Source organism: Eschrichtius robustus, chromosome 15, assembly GCF_028021215.1.
Source record: "Eschrichtius robustus isolate mEscRob2 chromosome 15, mEscRob2.pri, whole genome shotgun sequence".
Classification (NCBI taxonomy): domain Eukaryota; kingdom Metazoa; phylum Chordata; class Mammalia; order Artiodactyla; family Eschrichtiidae; genus Eschrichtius; species Eschrichtius robustus.
The window spans coordinates 46,357,479-46,376,364 of NC_090838.1; the positions used below are offsets into that span (position 1 = coordinate 46,357,479).

At 45.9% G+C, this 18,886-nt stretch overlaps 1 protein-coding gene across 4 annotated transcripts in view; it reads left to right on the forward strand.

Annotated features, from left to right (window-relative positions):
- Positions 1-12,524, forward strand: part of SPTBN1 (spectrin beta, non-erythrocytic 1) — a 194,882-nt gene extending 182,358 nt beyond the window's left edge. For 3 of the 4 annotated variants that reach the window (XM_068563953.1, XM_068563954.1, XM_068563955.1), the window contains 7 exons: positions 639-835; positions 1,931-2,043; positions 2,777-2,840; positions 7,168-7,406; positions 8,636-8,809; positions 10,317-10,359; positions 11,191-12,524. In XM_068563953.1, coding sequence (XP_068420054.1) covers positions 639-835; positions 1,931-2,043; positions 2,777-2,840; positions 7,168-7,406; positions 8,636-8,809; positions 10,317-10,359; positions 11,191-11,409 — 1,049 coding nt within the window. In that variant the 3' untranslated portion in view covers positions 11,410-12,524. Of the gene's footprint in view, positions 1-638; positions 836-1,930; positions 2,044-2,776; positions 5,088-7,167; positions 7,407-8,635; positions 8,810-10,316; positions 10,360-11,190 lie in introns of those variants that run through there. The other variant, XM_068563956.1, reaches the window with a different exon arrangement.
- Positions 12,525-18,886: the final 6,362 nt, after the last annotated feature.

Sequence of the window (18,886 nt, forward strand, 5' to 3'; positions counted from 1 at the left end):
AAGCAGAAGCCTTAGCCCATACTGTCCCTACTTTCCATACTGCTTCCAGATCCTTCCCTGCCTCTCAACCCCCCAAAGTAAAGCATAGCACTTCCACCCGAGAAAGGGTGATTGGTGAATGGCTCTCCCATCAAGAGTAATCTGGTTATATGTAGATTGTGAATTCTTCAGGGCTCTGAGGCTTACTTCACTGAAGTAGGGCTGAGTGAGCAGAGCATACCTCCTGGCCCTGCATGGCCGTATAGTAGCCACTGCCCACATGGGGCTCTTCAGAACTTGCAACATGGCTGGTCCAAATTAAGATGTGCTCCAAGTATAAAATACATGTCGGATTTCAAAGACAGAAGAAAAAAAAGATGTAACACAACTCAGTTAATTTTTATACTGATTACGTGTTGAAATAACAGTTACATCAGGTTGTCTAAAATGTGCATTTGAAATCAACTTCACCTGTTTTTAATGCGGCTGCTGGGAAGGTTAAAGTTGTACACGTGTGGCTCACATGACGTTTATGTGGACAGCGCAGGTCTAGACTAGACTGTAAGCTGGTTGTGCCGGCAGCTGCCAGCAGAGGGCAGCGCCACCCTGAGCTGCCGAGTCACCCTGCCCTCCACACTCACTCTTGGCTCCCTGTGCAGTCTTGGAGGTCCATCAGTTCTCAAGGGACGCCAGTGTGGCCGAGGCCTGGCTGCTCGGACAGGAGCCCTACCTCTCCAGCCGAGAAATAGGCCAGAGCGTGGACGAGGTGGAGAAGCTCATCAAGCGCCACGAGGCTTTTGAAAAGTCTGCAGCGACCTGGGACGAGAGGTTCTCCGCCCTGGAAAGGCTGACGACAGTAAGTGGGCCCTGGGAGCCGGGGTGCTCTGCCGTGGTTCCCGTGGGCAGCCTCTCCTTCCTGCTCACCTTCTAGGCTAGGGAGCTCAGGTCATTGCTCTGATTTTAAAAGCAGTAAGGATCTTCCTGGAGTTGGTGTTTCTCTTGGTACAGGACATGGGGAGATGGTCCAGGGCTCCTGCCCCCTCAACCACTTGCTGGGCACCTAGGTCTGTGGTCACTTCCTGTCTGGGAATTGATCGATTGGGATTTGCTTTTCTCTTTTGATCTACTTTTCTTCCTGTATCTCACAGAAGCCGTGGAGCATAGCCTTACAGTTTTCTTCCGATTTCAGGATTAGAATTCCCATCAAGCACTAGTAGCTCGATCTTAGACCACTGAAAACTCTCCCCAGTCCTGGTAATCTCTTCTGCCAAAATAAAGGCCTTAGAATAGGCCTTGCCCACTGGTGTTTTCTCTCCCAAGACACTTGCACTCCTGGTGGAAAGCTGATTCTTTATGGTGTGCTTCCCGATTTCTACAGTTGTGGGCATCTAAAATGTACCTGTACACGTGTGTTAAAACGGAATACTTCTGGTACATGCATATTGCTCATGAAATGGCTTAGTTCCAGTTAGTCTGTTTCGTGGCTTTTTTTAATGTGTTATTGGGGTTTGGCTGAACCTGAATCCCTACCGCAGCACAAGAAGCCTCTGTGGGAATTATTGCAGCTCTAACTCAGTGGTGTTTGTCTGATCGCTGATGAGAAGTCCAGCACGGACCCTCATGCTCAGGTGCTTTCTTCCTCAGCAAAGTTGAGAGCTGCAGAGTTCATTTAGAAACTAAACCCGATGTCCCAGGGGCACACACAACTCACAGGGCTTCTGCCAGCCCATAGAATGGATCTGTTTCATCACTCAGACTTCTGTTTCCTGTGGTTTGAGGTTGTAGCTGCAGTTCTTATGACCTTAACGAGATTTTGCTTAGGATGTTAGACCTTCTGGTTGTCCCGCGTGATCCAGCGTAGACCACTCAGACAGGAGGGTTTGCCTGGAGCCCTCTCCTTAAAAGAGGCAGAGTCCGGGGCTCTGCCACACATCAGCGTATTCTCCCTCAGTTGGAGCTACTGGAAGTGCGCAGACAGCAAGAGGAAGAGGAGAGGAAGAGGCGGCCGCCTTCTCCTGAGCCGAGCTCGAAGGTTTCCGAGGAGACCGAGTCCCAGCAGCAGTGGTGAGTCACGGGGCAGCCCGCCCACTTCAGTCTCAGATTCAGTGACAAGAGAGGTTTAGGGAGCACACTTTCTAAGCCCGTGCTGATGTGCCCTTCCTGTTAGTCACTTCCGAAGACTCCTGAGACTCTCTCTGTACAGTCATCCCTGGATAATATTTGAGGACAGTGACTTGTCCACAGTCACGTTGCTATGTTGGTAGCGGAAGTGGAATGTGGACAGCAGCCATCTCTGCTGTGCACATGTGTGTGTATACACACACACACACACACACACACACACACACACACACACTTAGAATTTCCACATGAGTAAATGGATGGAGTGAACTACCCAGATTTCAGGCCAGTGATTGTGTGGTGATGCTTTCTGAAAGTTCTGGGTGACTTTCACACGAAGGGCAGAAATTACTCTGTATTTCTGAAAGGCTGATTATTTAGCTGGGGTCCAAGCTCCATGACAACCCTGAATGCCACCTTTATGGGCAGGGATGCCTGTGGTCTTACTCTCTATCTAGAGTCAATTTGAAACACTTAAAAGAGTTTTTAGAAAGAAATCACGTCATGTGAAAGAGGGCTGCATATGTTTTCCTGAGAGAGGGGCTCTAATAAAGTTGACTTGTGTTCTCCCCCGTCTTCTTCTCTTTCTCCTCCTCTTTTCTTCCCCCCTCCCCTCCCTCCTTCCCCCTTTCCTCCTCTTCTCTCCTCTGTCTTCTTTCTCCCCCTTCCCCAACAGGGATACTTCAAAAGGAGAGCAAGTTTCCCAGAATGGTTTGCCGGCTGAACAGGGATCTCCACGGGTTAGTTACCGCTCTCAAACCTACCAAAACTACAAAAACTTTAATAGCAGACGGACAGCCAGTGACCAGCCGTGGTCTGGACTGTGAAGTTCGCTACCATTTGTCAAGAACCACTCTTTCCAAATCCTGTTGGTTTGACCTTTTGGCTTCCACTTCACCCACAGTGTTAAAAATTTTACTTAATTCATAGCCTTCCTTGGTTTCATATTTGTTTGCGTTTAATTCATGTTTATTTGAGTTTTTTAACTGATGGATGCTCAGTTGCCTGAAAGCAACATACGTATTTTTTGTTTATTTATCGTGAGCTTTTTACTTTATTAAGATTTTGCAGCGAAAGCCTTACGTGAGTAATTGAAATTAAATGAGATTACAGCAAAATGAAGAAGAAAACTAGAATCTGACAGGTATGACACATCCAGTTATACTAACAGGGTGCAGTCCTGCACTATACGTAGCCCCCTTTACAGAGTTATTAACCTGCAATAGTTCACTAGGAATTGAGGAGGGAGACTTCCAGTACTAAGATTAAAACCTAGAGTCAGCTGTGTAACATTCCATGAAGGATGCATTCATTTATTGAAAATGATTAAAAAAAAAAAAAAGTTGAATCTACTTGGGAGGGTTTTTTAAACTTTAGGCGCAGAATCTGAACGGTTTTGAGACCCTCGGATCATTTATTACTTTTTTACAAACCAGGTCCTCTCTCTATTTTTTTCTGCCAAGTCCTGAACTGAGAATTGTAGGCTCGCTTGCAGCAGATAATGCAGCCAGCCTCAGGAGTCAGGGGCCCACTGACTGCTGCCACCACCTCTGTCTGGGTCACTGTCGGCACCGCCAGGACGTGGGATGTGGCAGGTGTGGCAGCGCTTCTCGGCCCGTTGGGGAAGCCTGCCTACCAGACTTCCACGCCTCTCCGTTCAGTTGATGACTTCAGGGTGTCAAACTGTTTAAATTTTTCAAACACATGGAACAAAAGCCATTCTGGTTCACCCTGATTACTTGAACGACACACTTGGGGGAACCACCCCAGGAGCTGTTGCCTGCCTCCAGGCTCCAGAAGTCCTTCAGTGTCTCTGTAGACAGAAACTCCGTTGTATGTCTCGTATGGACCTTCTGATTCATTTTTCGTTTTCTTCTGACCTTTTGTGACGCTCTCTAATAAAGAGTCGTTTAGGATGACATTTATCAGACCACCAGCAGGGATTTGAAAATGTTTTAACAGAGATTCTGTTCACCAAACCAAGCCCATATTACATCAAAGCCTTGTGAGACATTCACTTGCTCATTTGCCATATTTAGATGTTAGTGGAATCAGAAAACCTGTTTTGATATGTGTTCTCCATGAGTTAAGTCTAATTTGTCTTTTCACTTCATGATGCATGTCTTTTTTTTTCTTTTGTCAGGATAACATCATATAGCATCTTGTTTGTTGTTTCCTCATTTCTATGTACATATCTATCTACTTGCGACCGTAGATGGGTATATAGATAGATGCCAAGCTTCTTATGTTCTGGGAGTAGTGTGCACCATTATTGGGTCTCTGCCTTAAAACACACCAAAATTCATTTTAGAAAAGAAACTACTGCTTCATCTTTGGTGATTAGGGAGCCCTGACGTGTGTTTCTGGCTCCAAATGATATGTGTCATTGATCTATATGTATATATGTGGTGTGTCCATATATATATGTTTAAATTTTGTATCATGAGGACTAATACCCAATTTTATGCCTTTCGTATTCAGAAGACCAAAAACAAAACAAAACAAAACAAAACAAAGCCACATAAGCACACAAGAAAGGAGTGCTGTGATGCTTTTGGCATGTGTTCTCATGCCTATTTTTATCTAGATTTTTAAATTGTAGCTTGCCAGACAAATTTTTAATTGTAATTGGATTGTATCAGAAGAAGAAAAGCTCTTTTCATTTCTTCTGAGTTACGGTGCAGAGACTCAAGTTAATGAACTTGAAAATAGTGTTGCTTCTTGCACTTAGAAAACCAATCAGGTGTCCCTTGTGCTACTAGTTGTCACGTTGCATTTATGTTCACCTCCTGATTGAAATATTCTCAGGTGTACGCAGCCACTAATCGCTAAAGAGAAGCAATGTGGGGTGGGGGTAGGGGTGTATCCACATGTACCCACTGTTTGGTCACAGCACTACGATTTGCTTTTGATGTTTGTCTCTAGTGGCGTGTTGTCTGTTGGCATGCTTAAGCACATGTCCATTAAAATTCATTTTGTTCCTTTTATTTTCCTTGTTTTCTTGGTTAGTGATTCATTTGCATAAACATTAATTATCTCTGCATACTGGTTTGGGGTTTTCTCTTTCCTTCTAACTCTAAAGAAAAAAATTTTTGCTGCAGAACTTCCCCCAGAAGGGGCTTCCCCTGGCCGTCACCTACCTTGAAGTTTGACCAAGTGTGATAAATTTTAGCCTTTTTCCAGTAAACATTCCTCTATCCAGGTCACTGCTGTCACTAGCAGTTTTTGAGTCACACCTGCAGCACTAATTTTTTTTTTGTTTAACCTGGTTTCTGTAGACACTAACCCCATGTCTCCCTGGACTCATGCCTGGCACAGGCCTTCCAGACCGATCTCATACTTCCTCCCAACCAGAAGTTTCCTGAAATCTCACACTAGAACAGATGTGTCAACCTTAAAATCCACTCACTTACTTTTGACTCGGGGGTTTTGTTTTTTTGGTTACCATTTCCCCTTTGTCTCTCCTTTAAAAGGGAAAGGCAAGAGAGAGATTTAAATAGCATATTTCTTATAAGCACTGGTCGACAGGCTGTCACTTGCAAGGCCAGGATAATCACCATGCATCTCCTCCCTGTGCCTTTCTACCCTAAGAATCCTTTTTCCACGTTGCTGTGTGGATAAAGGGTTCTAATCACAGACACCCTTCAAGTGCGTAGCCTCTAGTCTTACCTTAACCCCCCCCCCCCGCTGCAGACAGTGATCGTTTGTATAGACAGAGTATAAACTTGACTCCCAGCCCACCACTTAGATAAGGCCCAACAGAGACATCCCAGTTCCTGGGAGTTGACATATCGGATGTTCAAGCGGTGGTGGCCAGTCTCCCCTTGATCCTGTTGAGGTTGTTGCTGCTAATTTTGCTGTCACCTGGTTCTGGGCAGCAGAGGTGGGGGACGTATGTAATGAGCGTGCCGTTGACACCTCCATGTTTGTCCGTGTACGAAGGGTGCAGGTTGTCTGTAATCCACTAAAGCATCAGCCACACCCAGCTTTAGTAACTCGCTAATCCCACACCCTGGGTGTATCAGCCAGGGACCGCTTCAGTTCATGGTACACAGTTGATGGCACACAGGCTGAAAGCGATAATGAATGGAGACCCTACTGCATTTCCCAAGCCGAAAAGCCATGAGGGTTACAATATAAATGAGCTTGGGAAGGAACAGCTCCCGAAGACGTCTCCAGCCCGAAGGGTCAGAGCCGCTGGAAGCCTGGCTGTCTGGGCTTTCTCGTCTCAGTGCAGCAAGGCACCGTGATCAACCAGCACGTGATGGGGAAGGCCCTGGTTCTGTCTTTGTTTGGGGGTAAATAGCTGTGTGGTGTTGAGTGACTGTGATTGGCTTTTCCAGCTCCTTTAACACAAACTACAACCCACTCACGATACAACTTCGGCAGATGTGGTTAAATTGATGTTCGTTGACTTGCCTCATTTCCTTCCAGCTCTTAAGTTCCAAAGTCTAACGGGGATGGTAGATGTGAAATGCATGATTGCCGTCCTAATTTCTGCATGTGTTTATGACGATGTGTCGGGGGGTGGTGGGAGGAGAGCCGAAGAGCATTTTCAGAAACCAAAGGTCTTTCTTGTCTGACTTTGGGGGAATGCCGTGTAGTACTGGTAGAGTCGTCTATCCATCTGTTTGTGAATGCCCTTTCGCTTCAACTTCCAGCCCTTCTGGTGGCGTCCTTGGTTGTAAGGTGGCTGCTGTATAACGTCCACTCTCTCATATTTAATATGTGTGATTGTTAACTGTTGTCCTTTTGTTTTAAAGTAACCATAAGAGGAAATGATCTGAGTTCTATTAGAGAAAATGGATTGATCAGAGGAACAGAGTGCAGTAAAACTCATCCTGGCATTTCGCTTTTCTCATTTCCCCGTAAACGGGCGGGTATTAATCCATTCCCACCTTCTAATGTCCTTGGTGTCCAGCTGGCTTTGTGGGATGTGCAATGGTTTTACTGTACTGCCTCGATCTGTGCCAGGCATTTATACACAGCCACGTGTGCGAGTCAGAGCGTATGTGGTCACCCCCGGGGCTCACGGGGTTAGCTGAACGGCCTCTCCGCTGTCCCTAGATGGCAGAAACGGTGGACACGAGCGAAATGGTCAATGGCGCTGCAGAACAGAGGACAAGCTCGAAAGAGTCCAGCCCCATCCCCTCTCCCACCTCCGAGCGCAAAGCCAAGACTGCCCTCCCGGCCCAGAGCGCTGCCACCTTGCCGGCCAGGACCCAGGAGACGCCTTTGGCCCAGATGGAAGGCTTCCTGAATCGGAAGCACGAGTGGGAGGCCCACAATAAGAAGGCCTCAAGCAGGTAACAGCACAGAGGCTGAGGCGGTCCCGGGGGAAGTCGGCCCATTAAGAGGTGGAGGTGGGCCACTCTTGATCGAAAGGGGAGTGTGTGTTTATGTGGCTGATTTGTTCTGTAGCTTCCCGGGCATTACATCCTTCTCGGGACTGACGTTGGGAAGTGGGAGTAGTGTGCTTTTTTTATTCACCGAGAGAAGGAAGAGTTAAGTGTGTGTGGGAACAGCAAGAAGAGGCCTTAGTAGTTCCTCCTGAGAAGGAATATTGCTAGATTGAGGGAGCGGGGGGAGTCTTCCCTAGAGTGAAATGATTTCACTGTTGTTTCCCTCCTGGGGGATGTTTTAAGACATTCACCATTTCCCCTACCTTATCTCCATATCAGTTTTTATACTCGTTATCTCCCAGTAGCCCTACTTGTATTATCTCCATTTTACAAATGAAGAAACTGAGGCTCTGGGAGGTTAAGAAAGCTCACTCTGTGTAGTAACTTAGTAAATGGCACAGCTAGGGTAAAACTCATCTGACTCCACAGCCTGTGTGCTTAACCAGTAAACCAAACTGCCTGGAACCACCATGTACAGTTGTACAGGTTGTACACTGTACAAGGGAATCCCATCTAAGAGCTGCCATCCACATTGGGGACATTATAGATTTATTTGTTAATACAGGCAGGTGGCAGTAAAGTGTCTTGTTCTAATAAAGGCAGTATATTAGGACAGTTTGCCATACCCTGGGGGAAAGGCTACCTTTTTCTAATTCAGCCAGTGTACCATAAGTGCTAGTGGCCCTGGGTCTGCCTCCCCCTCCCTGTCACGTAGCCAGGCCACTTCATTACAGAATGAAGCTGAGGTGGAAGAGCTGCTTAAGGACAGGCATGTTTCCAGTAAGGAGCTTGGCCTGTACCCTGTTACCACAAGAGTGTACCAAACACCGGCAAAAGTCTTTCCCGTCAGAGCCAAGAGTACCTTTATTTAATGAAAGAGGGCACTGTGGTTTTCTTCAAACTCAGAGTGAGAAGTGGCCCTCAAAAACCTGCCACTAAGCAGTACGTGTCTTGTCTTGGGAGTCCACAGAGGAATTCTGTTCCATTGCGTATTTTTAGCAGGATTTAGGAAGGGCCTTTAACAGGGGATCATGCCATGTTGTGTGAGGATCGTTTTCGTGTTAATCAGACCCTTAGTTCTTGAGGGGGGTGTGGAGCAGAAACTTGAAGTTCCTTTTTTTTTTACTGCTCAGGTCCTGGCACAATGTTTACTGTGTCATAAATAACCAAGAAATGGGTTTCTACAAAGATGCAAAGACAGCTGCTTCCGGAATTCCCTACCACAGCGAGGTCCCTGTGAGTTTGAAAGAAGCCATCTGTGAAGTGGCCCTTGATTACAAAAAGAAGAAGCACGTGTTCAAGCTAAGGTGAGCGTTGCCAGAGAGTGGGTGTGTGTTTATTTTCACTCTGGGGGTTGGTTTTCTTAGATAGATGCTGTGACCAGTTGATTCCTCTCCTCTGCCGTTTAAAAAAATCACCAACAAAGTGACAAACTGGATAGGCACACGTCTTGGTTAGGATCTCTGGGCTCGGTGGCCGGTTAACGGCACAACTGAACATGGAAGAAAAGGAGCTTTCCTTTTTATAAGCTGGAACTTAGTGTTTCCTGAGACAAGGTGAGCTAGTCACTTTTCACAGTTTAAGGGGAGCTTAGAAAAATAGTTTCCCCGTCTTTGCAGCTAATCCAGACCCAGGAGATGCTGTTCTTTGCTCATGACTTATCTGGAGATGGGTCAAGTGAGTCATCCCGGAGCCAGGTGGAGACAAACAGGAAGGGGCGGGTGCTCCCCTGACTCACCCAGCGGATGTTCCAGATGCCTCTGGAACCATTCAGTTCCAAATGTCTCTACCCTGTACAACACATACGACTCCCAGCAGAGTGGATCCAAGCTCTGAAGTTCTGCTTGTACTTGGGAATGGGCAGAAAAATCCGTTTTTCTTTTAAAAGCGTGAAAAGCAAACATGTTAGTGGTTAGGACGATACTTAGTCTGATACTAACTTGATCTGTTGCTTTGGGATTTGAAAAGCAAACTTTGGTCCTCAGTTACACGTGAGTCTCATGCCAGCTGGACGAGGCCAAGGACCACAAACGAGAGCAGTTCAAATAGGGTGATTCTTTGAGCCCTGGACGGGCACTGGAGGCAGGCCCCAGGGACCTTGGACGCTTTACACGCTGTAAGACCAGGCACGGCCAGCCTGGCACCCACCCTGGCTGCACGCCCACTTTGTACTTCCTTGATGCAGCTTCAGAGCGTCGGGATGTCGGCAGAGGGCATTTACCTCCTCTGCACCGGCAACACCCGCTTCCTCTGGACGCAGCAGAGAAGGAGGGGCCCTCCCAGCCAGCGTCCTCTCCGTGTCACAGCGATAGCCCGGCCAGGGCAGTTTCTCTTGTTCTGAGAGGTGTATAAGAATAGAAGTCTAGGAGAACTTTTCTGGGTGTCAGTTCAGAAAGCCTGGTATTTGTTAATGTGGGGGATGTAAGTCCAGTGGCAGAATTTCAGGAGGGCCCGTGAGTTTTAAAGAGCTTTCTTCTGTGTTCAGTTTAGAGCAGTGATCGGTCATCCCAGTGGTCTTTGCCACAACAGATCCAGGTGTTGACATGTTCGGAGCTTTTTGGATCCTTCCAGTGATTGAAACACCCATGTTACCTGTGCATATTGGCCCAATTATATGGCTTCTTGATGCCCCGGGGCGCGGCTGCTGGGCCCGTGCAGGCCCCCGGCACGGTGGGCGACGTGTGCAGGGTTCTCACGGGCATTTCTGGTGTGATTCCTGCGGCTTGCTTGTATCCCACATGAGAGTTGGGGGATTTTTTTTTTTTTTCTTTCCTTAAGTTATATTGTGACTGAGTTTCTTCCTTCAAATTACAGACTAAATGACGGCAATGAGTACCTCTTCCAAGCCAAAGACGATGTAAGTTTCTAAGTTTCATTTTTTTTCAAATACTTAGAAGTTTGCAAGTGTTGGTGGCCCGATGAGCTTTATTTATGGTGTTCTTCACATAAGTAATGATCCAGTGGTGGCTTCCGTCCTCTGGCCTCCACGGTCATGAACGCTGGCAGGTGTTCGGTTCTCCTGTATCTTCTCAGAGGCAGTGAATGTCATCTCGCCGTCCTCCCGCCGCGGCAGGAGAGCTAGTGCAGGGTCCCTTGAAGTCCGCGGAGGAGACCTGTGGGTGAAGCACAGGGAGCAGGTCCCAGCACTGGGTGTGGATCCTGCAGCCCAGCCAGGAGCCTCCCCGTTGCACCCACTGCGCCCCGCTGCCTTTAACCAACCATTGCATGGCTGTGCTCCTCCTTGAGAGGAGAGAGGGTCGGCCGATGGGGAAGCAACACGTATGCAGGGCTTTACATTCGAAAAAAGCAACTTCTGTTAAATTTATACAATGTTATGGGTCAAATATATTTCAGTTTAAAAAAGGAAAAGAAAAAGCACCTTCTAGGGTGGGACCTGACACCCTACTGTAGACCCGTCTTCCAGCTCGTCCACATTTGTTAGGGCCACATACTAGAGAGAGGACCTTCAGGTACCGTAAACCGAATTCTGGTGAGCGTTCAATCATGTTCACTCCTGTCCTGACAAAGCAGAGGTTCGTTTGGGAACTGCTTTCCCCTCTCAGGCAGACAACACCGTTCCCAAGCCTTCCAGCCCCCAGAGGCTCACACAGTCACCCAGGGGGACTGAAGAGCGTCTCGTGCCCGTCCCTCTTAGTTGAGTCTCACCTGTGTCCCCTCCTTCATCCAGGAGGAAATGAACACATGGATCCAGGCCATCTCCTCTGCCATCTCCTCCGATAAACACGAGGTGTCCGCCAGCACCCAGAGCACGCCAGCGTCCAGCCGGGCTCAGACCTTGCCCACCAGCGTTGTCACCATCACCAGCGAGTCCAGTCCCGGCAAACGGGAGAAGGACAAAGAGAAAGACAAAGAAAAGAGGTTCAGCCTTTTTGGCAAAAAGAAGTGAACTCCTTTCCGTCACCTCCTGCCCTTCTCTTAACCTTTTCAGTGAAATTCCAGCATGCAAGCTCAGAACCAACACATTACTCTCTGTGCCTAAATGTTCCTCAATGTGGTTGATTTTTTTCTTTTAATTTATAGAGCATTTCTCGGGGGGGTGGGGTGGGGAAAATACACCTAAACACTTTATCTCCAAGTTACAAAAAAGCTTGAGGTGCAGAGGGAAGACCAGATTTTTTTAAACGAAATTATATAGATTAGATCTCAATATTTAAACTGTTCCTCAATTTTGTGAGGCTGTGTTGGAAATAACCCGCCTCTAGTGCTGTTGGTATGCAAGGCAGCGGTGCTTAAACAGTATTTCCTGTGCTCACCACAGACAAAATGTACCAAGTTCCCAACACCATTCTCTTCCATTTACTTCCAGTGGTTACCTTGAGTCTTGACTATTAGAAGTGCCCACGATGGGTCTAACCTGGAATAAACAGATTGTGTATTATGATCTCGCTGCAGCCACAGTGCAGCTCCATTGTTAACTCTACAGACCAAACCATTTGTATCTGGCATCACTTACTAACACACGACATGCGGCTCTTCTGCATCAACCTGGACGACGGTTAAGAATGTCGGGTTCCAAGAAGGAATAGAAAGCTGATACTGTTTTAAATAATCTGTAATTTCAATTTTTTTTTTTTTTTTTTGCTGAAATACATTATATTGTATGTTTGAGATAATTCTAGTACAAAGTATAATAAAACTAGATGTATAATAAACCCTTTAAATCATTGGTAAGTGTACAAGTGGAACTGAAGCATTTACTGGACAAAGTCCTGTTACCCTAATGGTTACTTGCTTGTGCGTTGCCACACTGTGTTATAATTTGCTTCATTACCTTGCTATTTGATACATAGTGTGCATTTCTCTGTCACTGTAACGATTGTAATGACAAATTTTCATCTTACTGCACAATCAAAATGGCATTGATAGGAATGAACTCCAGAGGCTGGGCCTGAGCAGGGAGGTGGTCACTCAGGCCCGGTGCTCAGTCGTTATGACCTGTACCTCTCGACTTTTGCCCTCTCTGTTAAATATATGCTATGTCATTAAATGCTTTTAAATCTAGCATGGTGGGTAATTGTTGTTTTTCCTCTCCTTGCATGCACGCCATGTAGGGAATTTGCAAAGTGAGAAATAGCAAACGGGAAACATTAGACTGTCCATCTGGGTTCCTATTTCGCATTCTTGTGCATGTCTGGTACCCCAGCTTTGAAAGTTACAATAAACGGAGTAATAAATATGGAATGTTTTGCAGCTCTACATCCAGATTTTATCTTCTATTTATGAAAAAGTTATCAGAGAGCTTGCTAAACCTGAGCTCTGAGGCAAGGGTTAGAAAACGTTTTCAGTAAATGGCCAGAGATAAGTAAATGTTTTAGGCTCTGTAGGCCCTACTCTCTCTGTTGAAACTCTGCCATTGTGTAATACAGAGGCAGCCATCGATGATATGTAACCAGTGGGCACGACTGTGTTCCGGTAAAACCTTATGTGTGGACACAGATTTGAATTTCGTTCAATTTTCATGTGCCACACCATAGTCATTTTTGATTTTTTAAAAACATTTAAAATGTAAAATCTATTTTACACAGATTGTACAAAAACAGATGACAGGCCAGGTGTGGCCCGTGGGCCAGTTTGCTGATGCCAGCGTAGGATCGTGGGTTAGATACGTGTGTTGTACTTGTCCTAGTTTATCTGTGTGTATCGACTCCGTACCACTTGCGTGTTTTCTTACATAGAGTAGCAATGGGTGCTAGTATTATAGACTTTTCAGTAGTTTATTCCCCAGAGGACATGCCTACCATGACATCAGTCCTGGGCCTCACAGCTGACTAGCATCAGGGCTTTCTGTTACCCTCAGGTGAACTGAGACCTCACTGTTTATTCCCCCTACCCCCACCTGCACCCCCCCAAGCACCCAAGGCCATTTATCTCACCATGACACTCCCTTGCCCTCGCCTTACTCAGGATTGGAATCAAGTTGTTCAATTCGCAACAGGTGAACCTCTGACCAAAATGTTTGCTTAAGAAAAAGCATCTTAGAAAATAATCATGATTAAACTACAATGAGGTATCACCTCCCACCAGTCAGAATGGCCGTCATCAAAAAATCTACAAACAGTAAATGCTGGAGAGGGTGTGGAGAAAAGGGAACCCTCTTGCACTGTTGGTGGGAATGTAAATTGGTGCCGCCACTATGGAGAACAGTATGGAGGTTCCTTAAAAAAAAAAACTAAAAATAGAACTACCATATGACCCAGCAATCCCACTACTGGGCATATACCCTGAGAAAACCACAATTCAAAAAGAGTCATGTACCACAAAGTTCATTGCAGCTCTATTTACAATAGCCAGGACATGGAAGCAACCTACGTGTCCATCGACAGATGAATGGATCAAGAAGATGTGACACATATATACAATGGAATATTACTCAGCCATAAAAAGAAACAAAATTGAGTTATTTGTAATGAGGTGTAGAAAGTCAGAAAGAGAAAAATAAATACCGTATGCTAACATATATGGAATCAAAAAAAAAAAAAAAGGTTCTGAAGAACCTAGGGGCAGGACAGGAATAAAGACGCAGACATAGAGAATGGATTTGAGGACACAGGGAGGGGGAAGTGTAAACTGGGACGAAGTGAGAGAGTGGCATTGACATATATACACTACCAAACGTAAAAGAGATAGCTAGTGGGGAGCAGCCACGTAGCACAGGGAGATCAGCTCGGTGCTTTGTGACCACCTAGAGGGGTGGGATAGGGAGGGTGGGAGGGAGATGCAAGAGGGAGGGGATATGGGGATATATGTATACATAATAGCTGATTCAGTTTGTTATAAAGCAGAAACTAACACACCATTGTAAAGCAAGTATACTCCAATAAAGATGTTAAAAAAAATAATAATAATCATGATTGATTACAGCCTACCTGACAAAGCCAGGCAGGTGGCAGGCAGGCCACACTCAAAAGGAAACTAACCAGCAATCCCAGATTTCCATAGAAAGTAGATGTGGATGGAACATTTTGCATGTAATTCCAGAGGCTTGCAGACCCCCGATACCTGGTTTTGGTGGTACATGCTCGCCTCACTGCCCTTGCTGAGGATGCCTGAGGCCTGAAAGTGGAAGATGATGGGCGGCAGGAGGAGAAGCAGCTGCAGAAGAATGGCTTCTGTGGGTCATCAGGAGCTGATGTCAGCACATGTGATTAGAAAATCCGAATGAAGACATGTTCACAGGGGGAAGTTACAGGCCATATAAGATCGTGATCTTCAATCCTGTCACGGTAAATAATGGATTTTTGTAAAAATCGTGCACTGCTTAACATTTTGAGAATTGTGCACATTTATTTTTGTTGCTATAATGTACTATTTTACCTGAATTTTTGGTGGTGCAGGATGGGTAATAAAACTGGTCTTTCTGTGTATACATCTGAGAATTGAGAAGCAGTAAATTAAGACTTTCAGGACATGAAGGAGGCATTCTTGATTGATGAAAGGCCGCTTTTGTCACATTTGAACGTCTCTGAAGTTGGAATGCATCTTCAATTCCCAAGCCTCAGCGTTGTGTTTTCTTGGCGGTACTTAGAGTGGTGATTCTTTGTACAACCTACAGGTCTTCAGTCAATGAAATAGAGTATATCAGGCTGAGCAGTGGACACATGGCTATCTTCTCACCAACTTTTTGGCACTTTTAGGGTTAGTAGTGTATGGGGTGGGGGGCAGCTATGATATTTCCCTCTGGATACATTCTCTTCATTTATTAGTTGGAATATTTGAATATTTCATCTAGTGGTAGAATTCATATAGGAAAGACAGGGTGTAAATGCCTGAGTCTTTACCATGATTTAAGCTGGTCTTTCTAAGCATGATCATAACCCAAAAAAGCATAAATTAAAGAAAAAAAGTAAAACTTCTATCCACCAAATCTCAGGACTTTTCTCACTATTGAGAGTCATGGTGAAATCATTCACTTCCCACTTCCCAACACTGACCATTGATGAAATTACCCTTTTTGAAATTTAAAGATGTCCCATCTTCGGCTGGTGGAAGTCCCTTCAAGTTGGCTTCTGAGTCCTTTTGATATCCCCTTCCTCCTTATCTGGCATGACACACTGTCCCAGGCTCATCCAGTACGTGTCTTGCACCCGGACCTGCAATCAGAGATTCCTCTTAAGAAAACCTGGTTTCTTTTAGTGTAAAATGGTATTTTGAAAACCGTAATTTGTGTGCTAGCAATGCTCGTTGCTCCTGGGTTGGTCCTTGTTTTCTAGGCGTATCAGTAGATAGAGCTAAGAAAAAATAACTCGAATTCAGGATTGTAGAGGTTTTTCCTGTATTGTGTACTAAGCATTTTCACTCAGGATCATGGCTTTCAAGGATACAGGAGCCATAGAATTAGAATATCCTATAATTACTCATGTGCTTTATCCCAAATTACATGCATCAACTCAGAATACCAACAATACTACCACCAATATAATTGCTGAGAACAGTTTTTATTTTTTTAATTAAACTTTTAAATTTTGTGACCATCGTAGATTCACATGGGGTTGTAAGAAGTAATTCGGTACCGTTTACCCAGTTTCCCGCAGTGGTGTCACCTTGCAAAACTGTAGCACAGTATCACATCCAGAATATTTGATATACTCAAGATACAGAACATGTCCATCACCACAAAGATCCTTCCTGCTGCCCTTTTATGTAGCCACACCTGCTTTCCAGCCCCACTGCCTTCAACCTCTGCCAACCCCCAGTCTGTTTTCCATTGCTATAAATTTGTCGTTTCAAGAATGATGTATAAATGGAATCACCCAGGATGTAATCTTTTAGGATTGGCCTTTTTTCACTCGGCATACTTCTCTGGAGATTTATCCAGGTTATTGTGTGTATTGTACGTATCCATACCTTTTTTTATTGCTGAGTGCTATTAAATGGGGTGGATATACCACCATTTGCTTAATCATTCACTTACTGAAGGACATCTGGATAATTTCTAGTTTTGGGCTGTTACAAATAGAGCTGCTGTAAACATTTATGTGTGGGTTTTTGTGTGAGCATACACCTTCATTTCTCTGGGATAAAAATTTTTGCCCAGGAGCGCTGAGAACAATTTTTAAAAACATTTTGTATGTGGTCTCTCCGTTCTCCCCTTTACCCCACTTCTAGGTCGTTTTATTGTATCTAAAATGTCTGAGCAAGTAGTTCTGCTCTCTCCCTCTGAACCCCCTGTAGTCTTAGTTCTACAAATAATTTTTATATTTAATGCTCACCGCCCCCCCCCCCCCATCCATATGTGGGTGTTCCCTAGTCATTTTGGCTGTCTTGAAGCTCGTTACCTTGGTGTGGTTTATGTATATATGTAAGTTTTTTAATTAGTTTCTCTAACTTTCCACGCCCCCCCCTCCCTCCAGCAACCTTCCTTATTTTTGGCCAGTTTGCTAGGTCAAGCTCTTAATGTGAAGTGCTCTTCTGTTACTTTCAGAACTGAGTAAAGACTTTCCAAGGGAGAAATAAATGTGAGCTTCAAAGTTTTTCAAAGGTTAAAGAATGCAGGCCACTCTAGAAAAATAAGTTTTTCAACTTGTTAAAAAAAAAAAAGAAATTCCCAGTTGGCCTGACTTTGAGAAAGAATGTTATATCCTGTTTGGAGCTCTGTATGTTTTTGTAGAAGGCCCTCCTTCTAAAAGGAGGGATTCAGGAAGTGGACTTGGAGGGACCTACTCTCTCCCATTACTTTAAATTAGGAGTCAAGACATGTGAGAAACTGATGCTTCTCTCCTATGCTGTTCAGGGAATTTTCACTCAAGCTGAGGCTGTGCCACCGACCCAAGACTCACATGAGCTGGGGTGATTTAGGGGGTTGGTGACAGTGGGTAGAATTATTTGTAGAATTCAGATTTTTCCAAGGTAGCACCTCATTTGTCTCTTTCCTCTGCAGAGGAGCTTGGAAGACCAGTGTCCTCAGAAACACCCCAGTTTCTAATCCCCAAACGTGGGGTTTGTTGCCTGAGCTGCCCTGGTTGTCAGTGTTCACTTCAAACTCACATAATTGCTGGAGGGGCAGGGACACAGCAGGGCTCCCCCACTGCCTCGCCCCCTGCCCTGCTCCCCACACACAGCTATCCCGCAGGGCTCCACATCCGGGCCCCAGCACAAGTTTCCACTTGTGCCTTCCAATGTTTATCACACTCTGGGGACCCACTGTGCCTGGGAGTGGGAATGGAGGAGGCAGAACATTAGTGGAGTTTCCTGGAACTGCTGCTTTAAAGGGAAAGGGAATTTTCTCTTCCCGAAGCCCACAGGGACTTTCTCCAGGGGTGGGGCATCCTGCCTTCCGGAGCCTGGGCCTTCCTCCATGGAGCTGAGGAAGCCTTGGCTCACAGCCCTCTCCCTGGAGGATCTGCTCCATTCAGTCACCATTTGAGTTTCCCTGTCACAGAGGATGATTTCCAGCGTTCCTGTTCCTCAAGCTTTGGTTTTGTGAGGGAGACAATCTCTCAAGGTTTTAATCTCCCACCCAGGGCCGCCATCCTAGGGACAGGTGCCAGGGCTGCAGCTAAAAAGGCCTCGAAGAGTGTGTGTCTGCCGCCGTGTTTGCTGGCGTGCTGGCGGGCCCTTTCCCGCTGCCATCTGTTCCATGCGTCTGTCACATCTCTCCCCTGGGCTTTCCTGGGTACCTGATCTGAGTGCTGTATCTGGCTTGCCTGGCCTTTGCTTTTCTGGGGAAGAGCGTGGGCTCTGAGCCCAGACTGGTTACTGTGCAGCCAAGTGACGAATATTCCCTCATCACCTTGGCAAAGCGCCTACTAAGTGCCAGCTCTGGGGGAGCTTCAGTATGCTATACTCCATACCATGGGCTTTATCAGAGGCTGAGTCATCTTTTCTTTACAAGGGGATTGAAGAAATGAGTCTGCTCTCACTGCCAGGAGGAGGCTCTCTGTGGTTTTTTTTTCCAAAGATGATTTTATTAGAGTGCTTCCCAGTTCAATAACAAGAACTCCACATCCCAGCGCAGTGAATAACAGACTTTGTCAGCTCATACAACTAAAACATCCTGGGGTAGAGCCAGTCCATGGGTTGATTTGCTCCAGAAATTCTCCATCTTCTCAGGACTGCAGGTGGTATCTCTGTATTCTGTCAACCCCACCCTCCTCTATGGGTCAGTTTTGGCCTCAGCCTGGCTTCCCTCCCGGGGATGGGGACTGCCAGCACCTCCGAGGCCATGTCCTTGTTCACATCTAGGAGGAGCGAGAGGGCTCCTCCTCCCCCAAACACAGAACAAAGCCCTGAGTTTCACTCTGAAAGGATTCATTTAGGTTTTGCACCATCCCTGAACCACACCTACTGCAAGAGGTGTGCACCATCCAAACCACTGGCCATTACAGTGGACATGGGTGGGATGGGCCCCCATTGTCCATTACGAC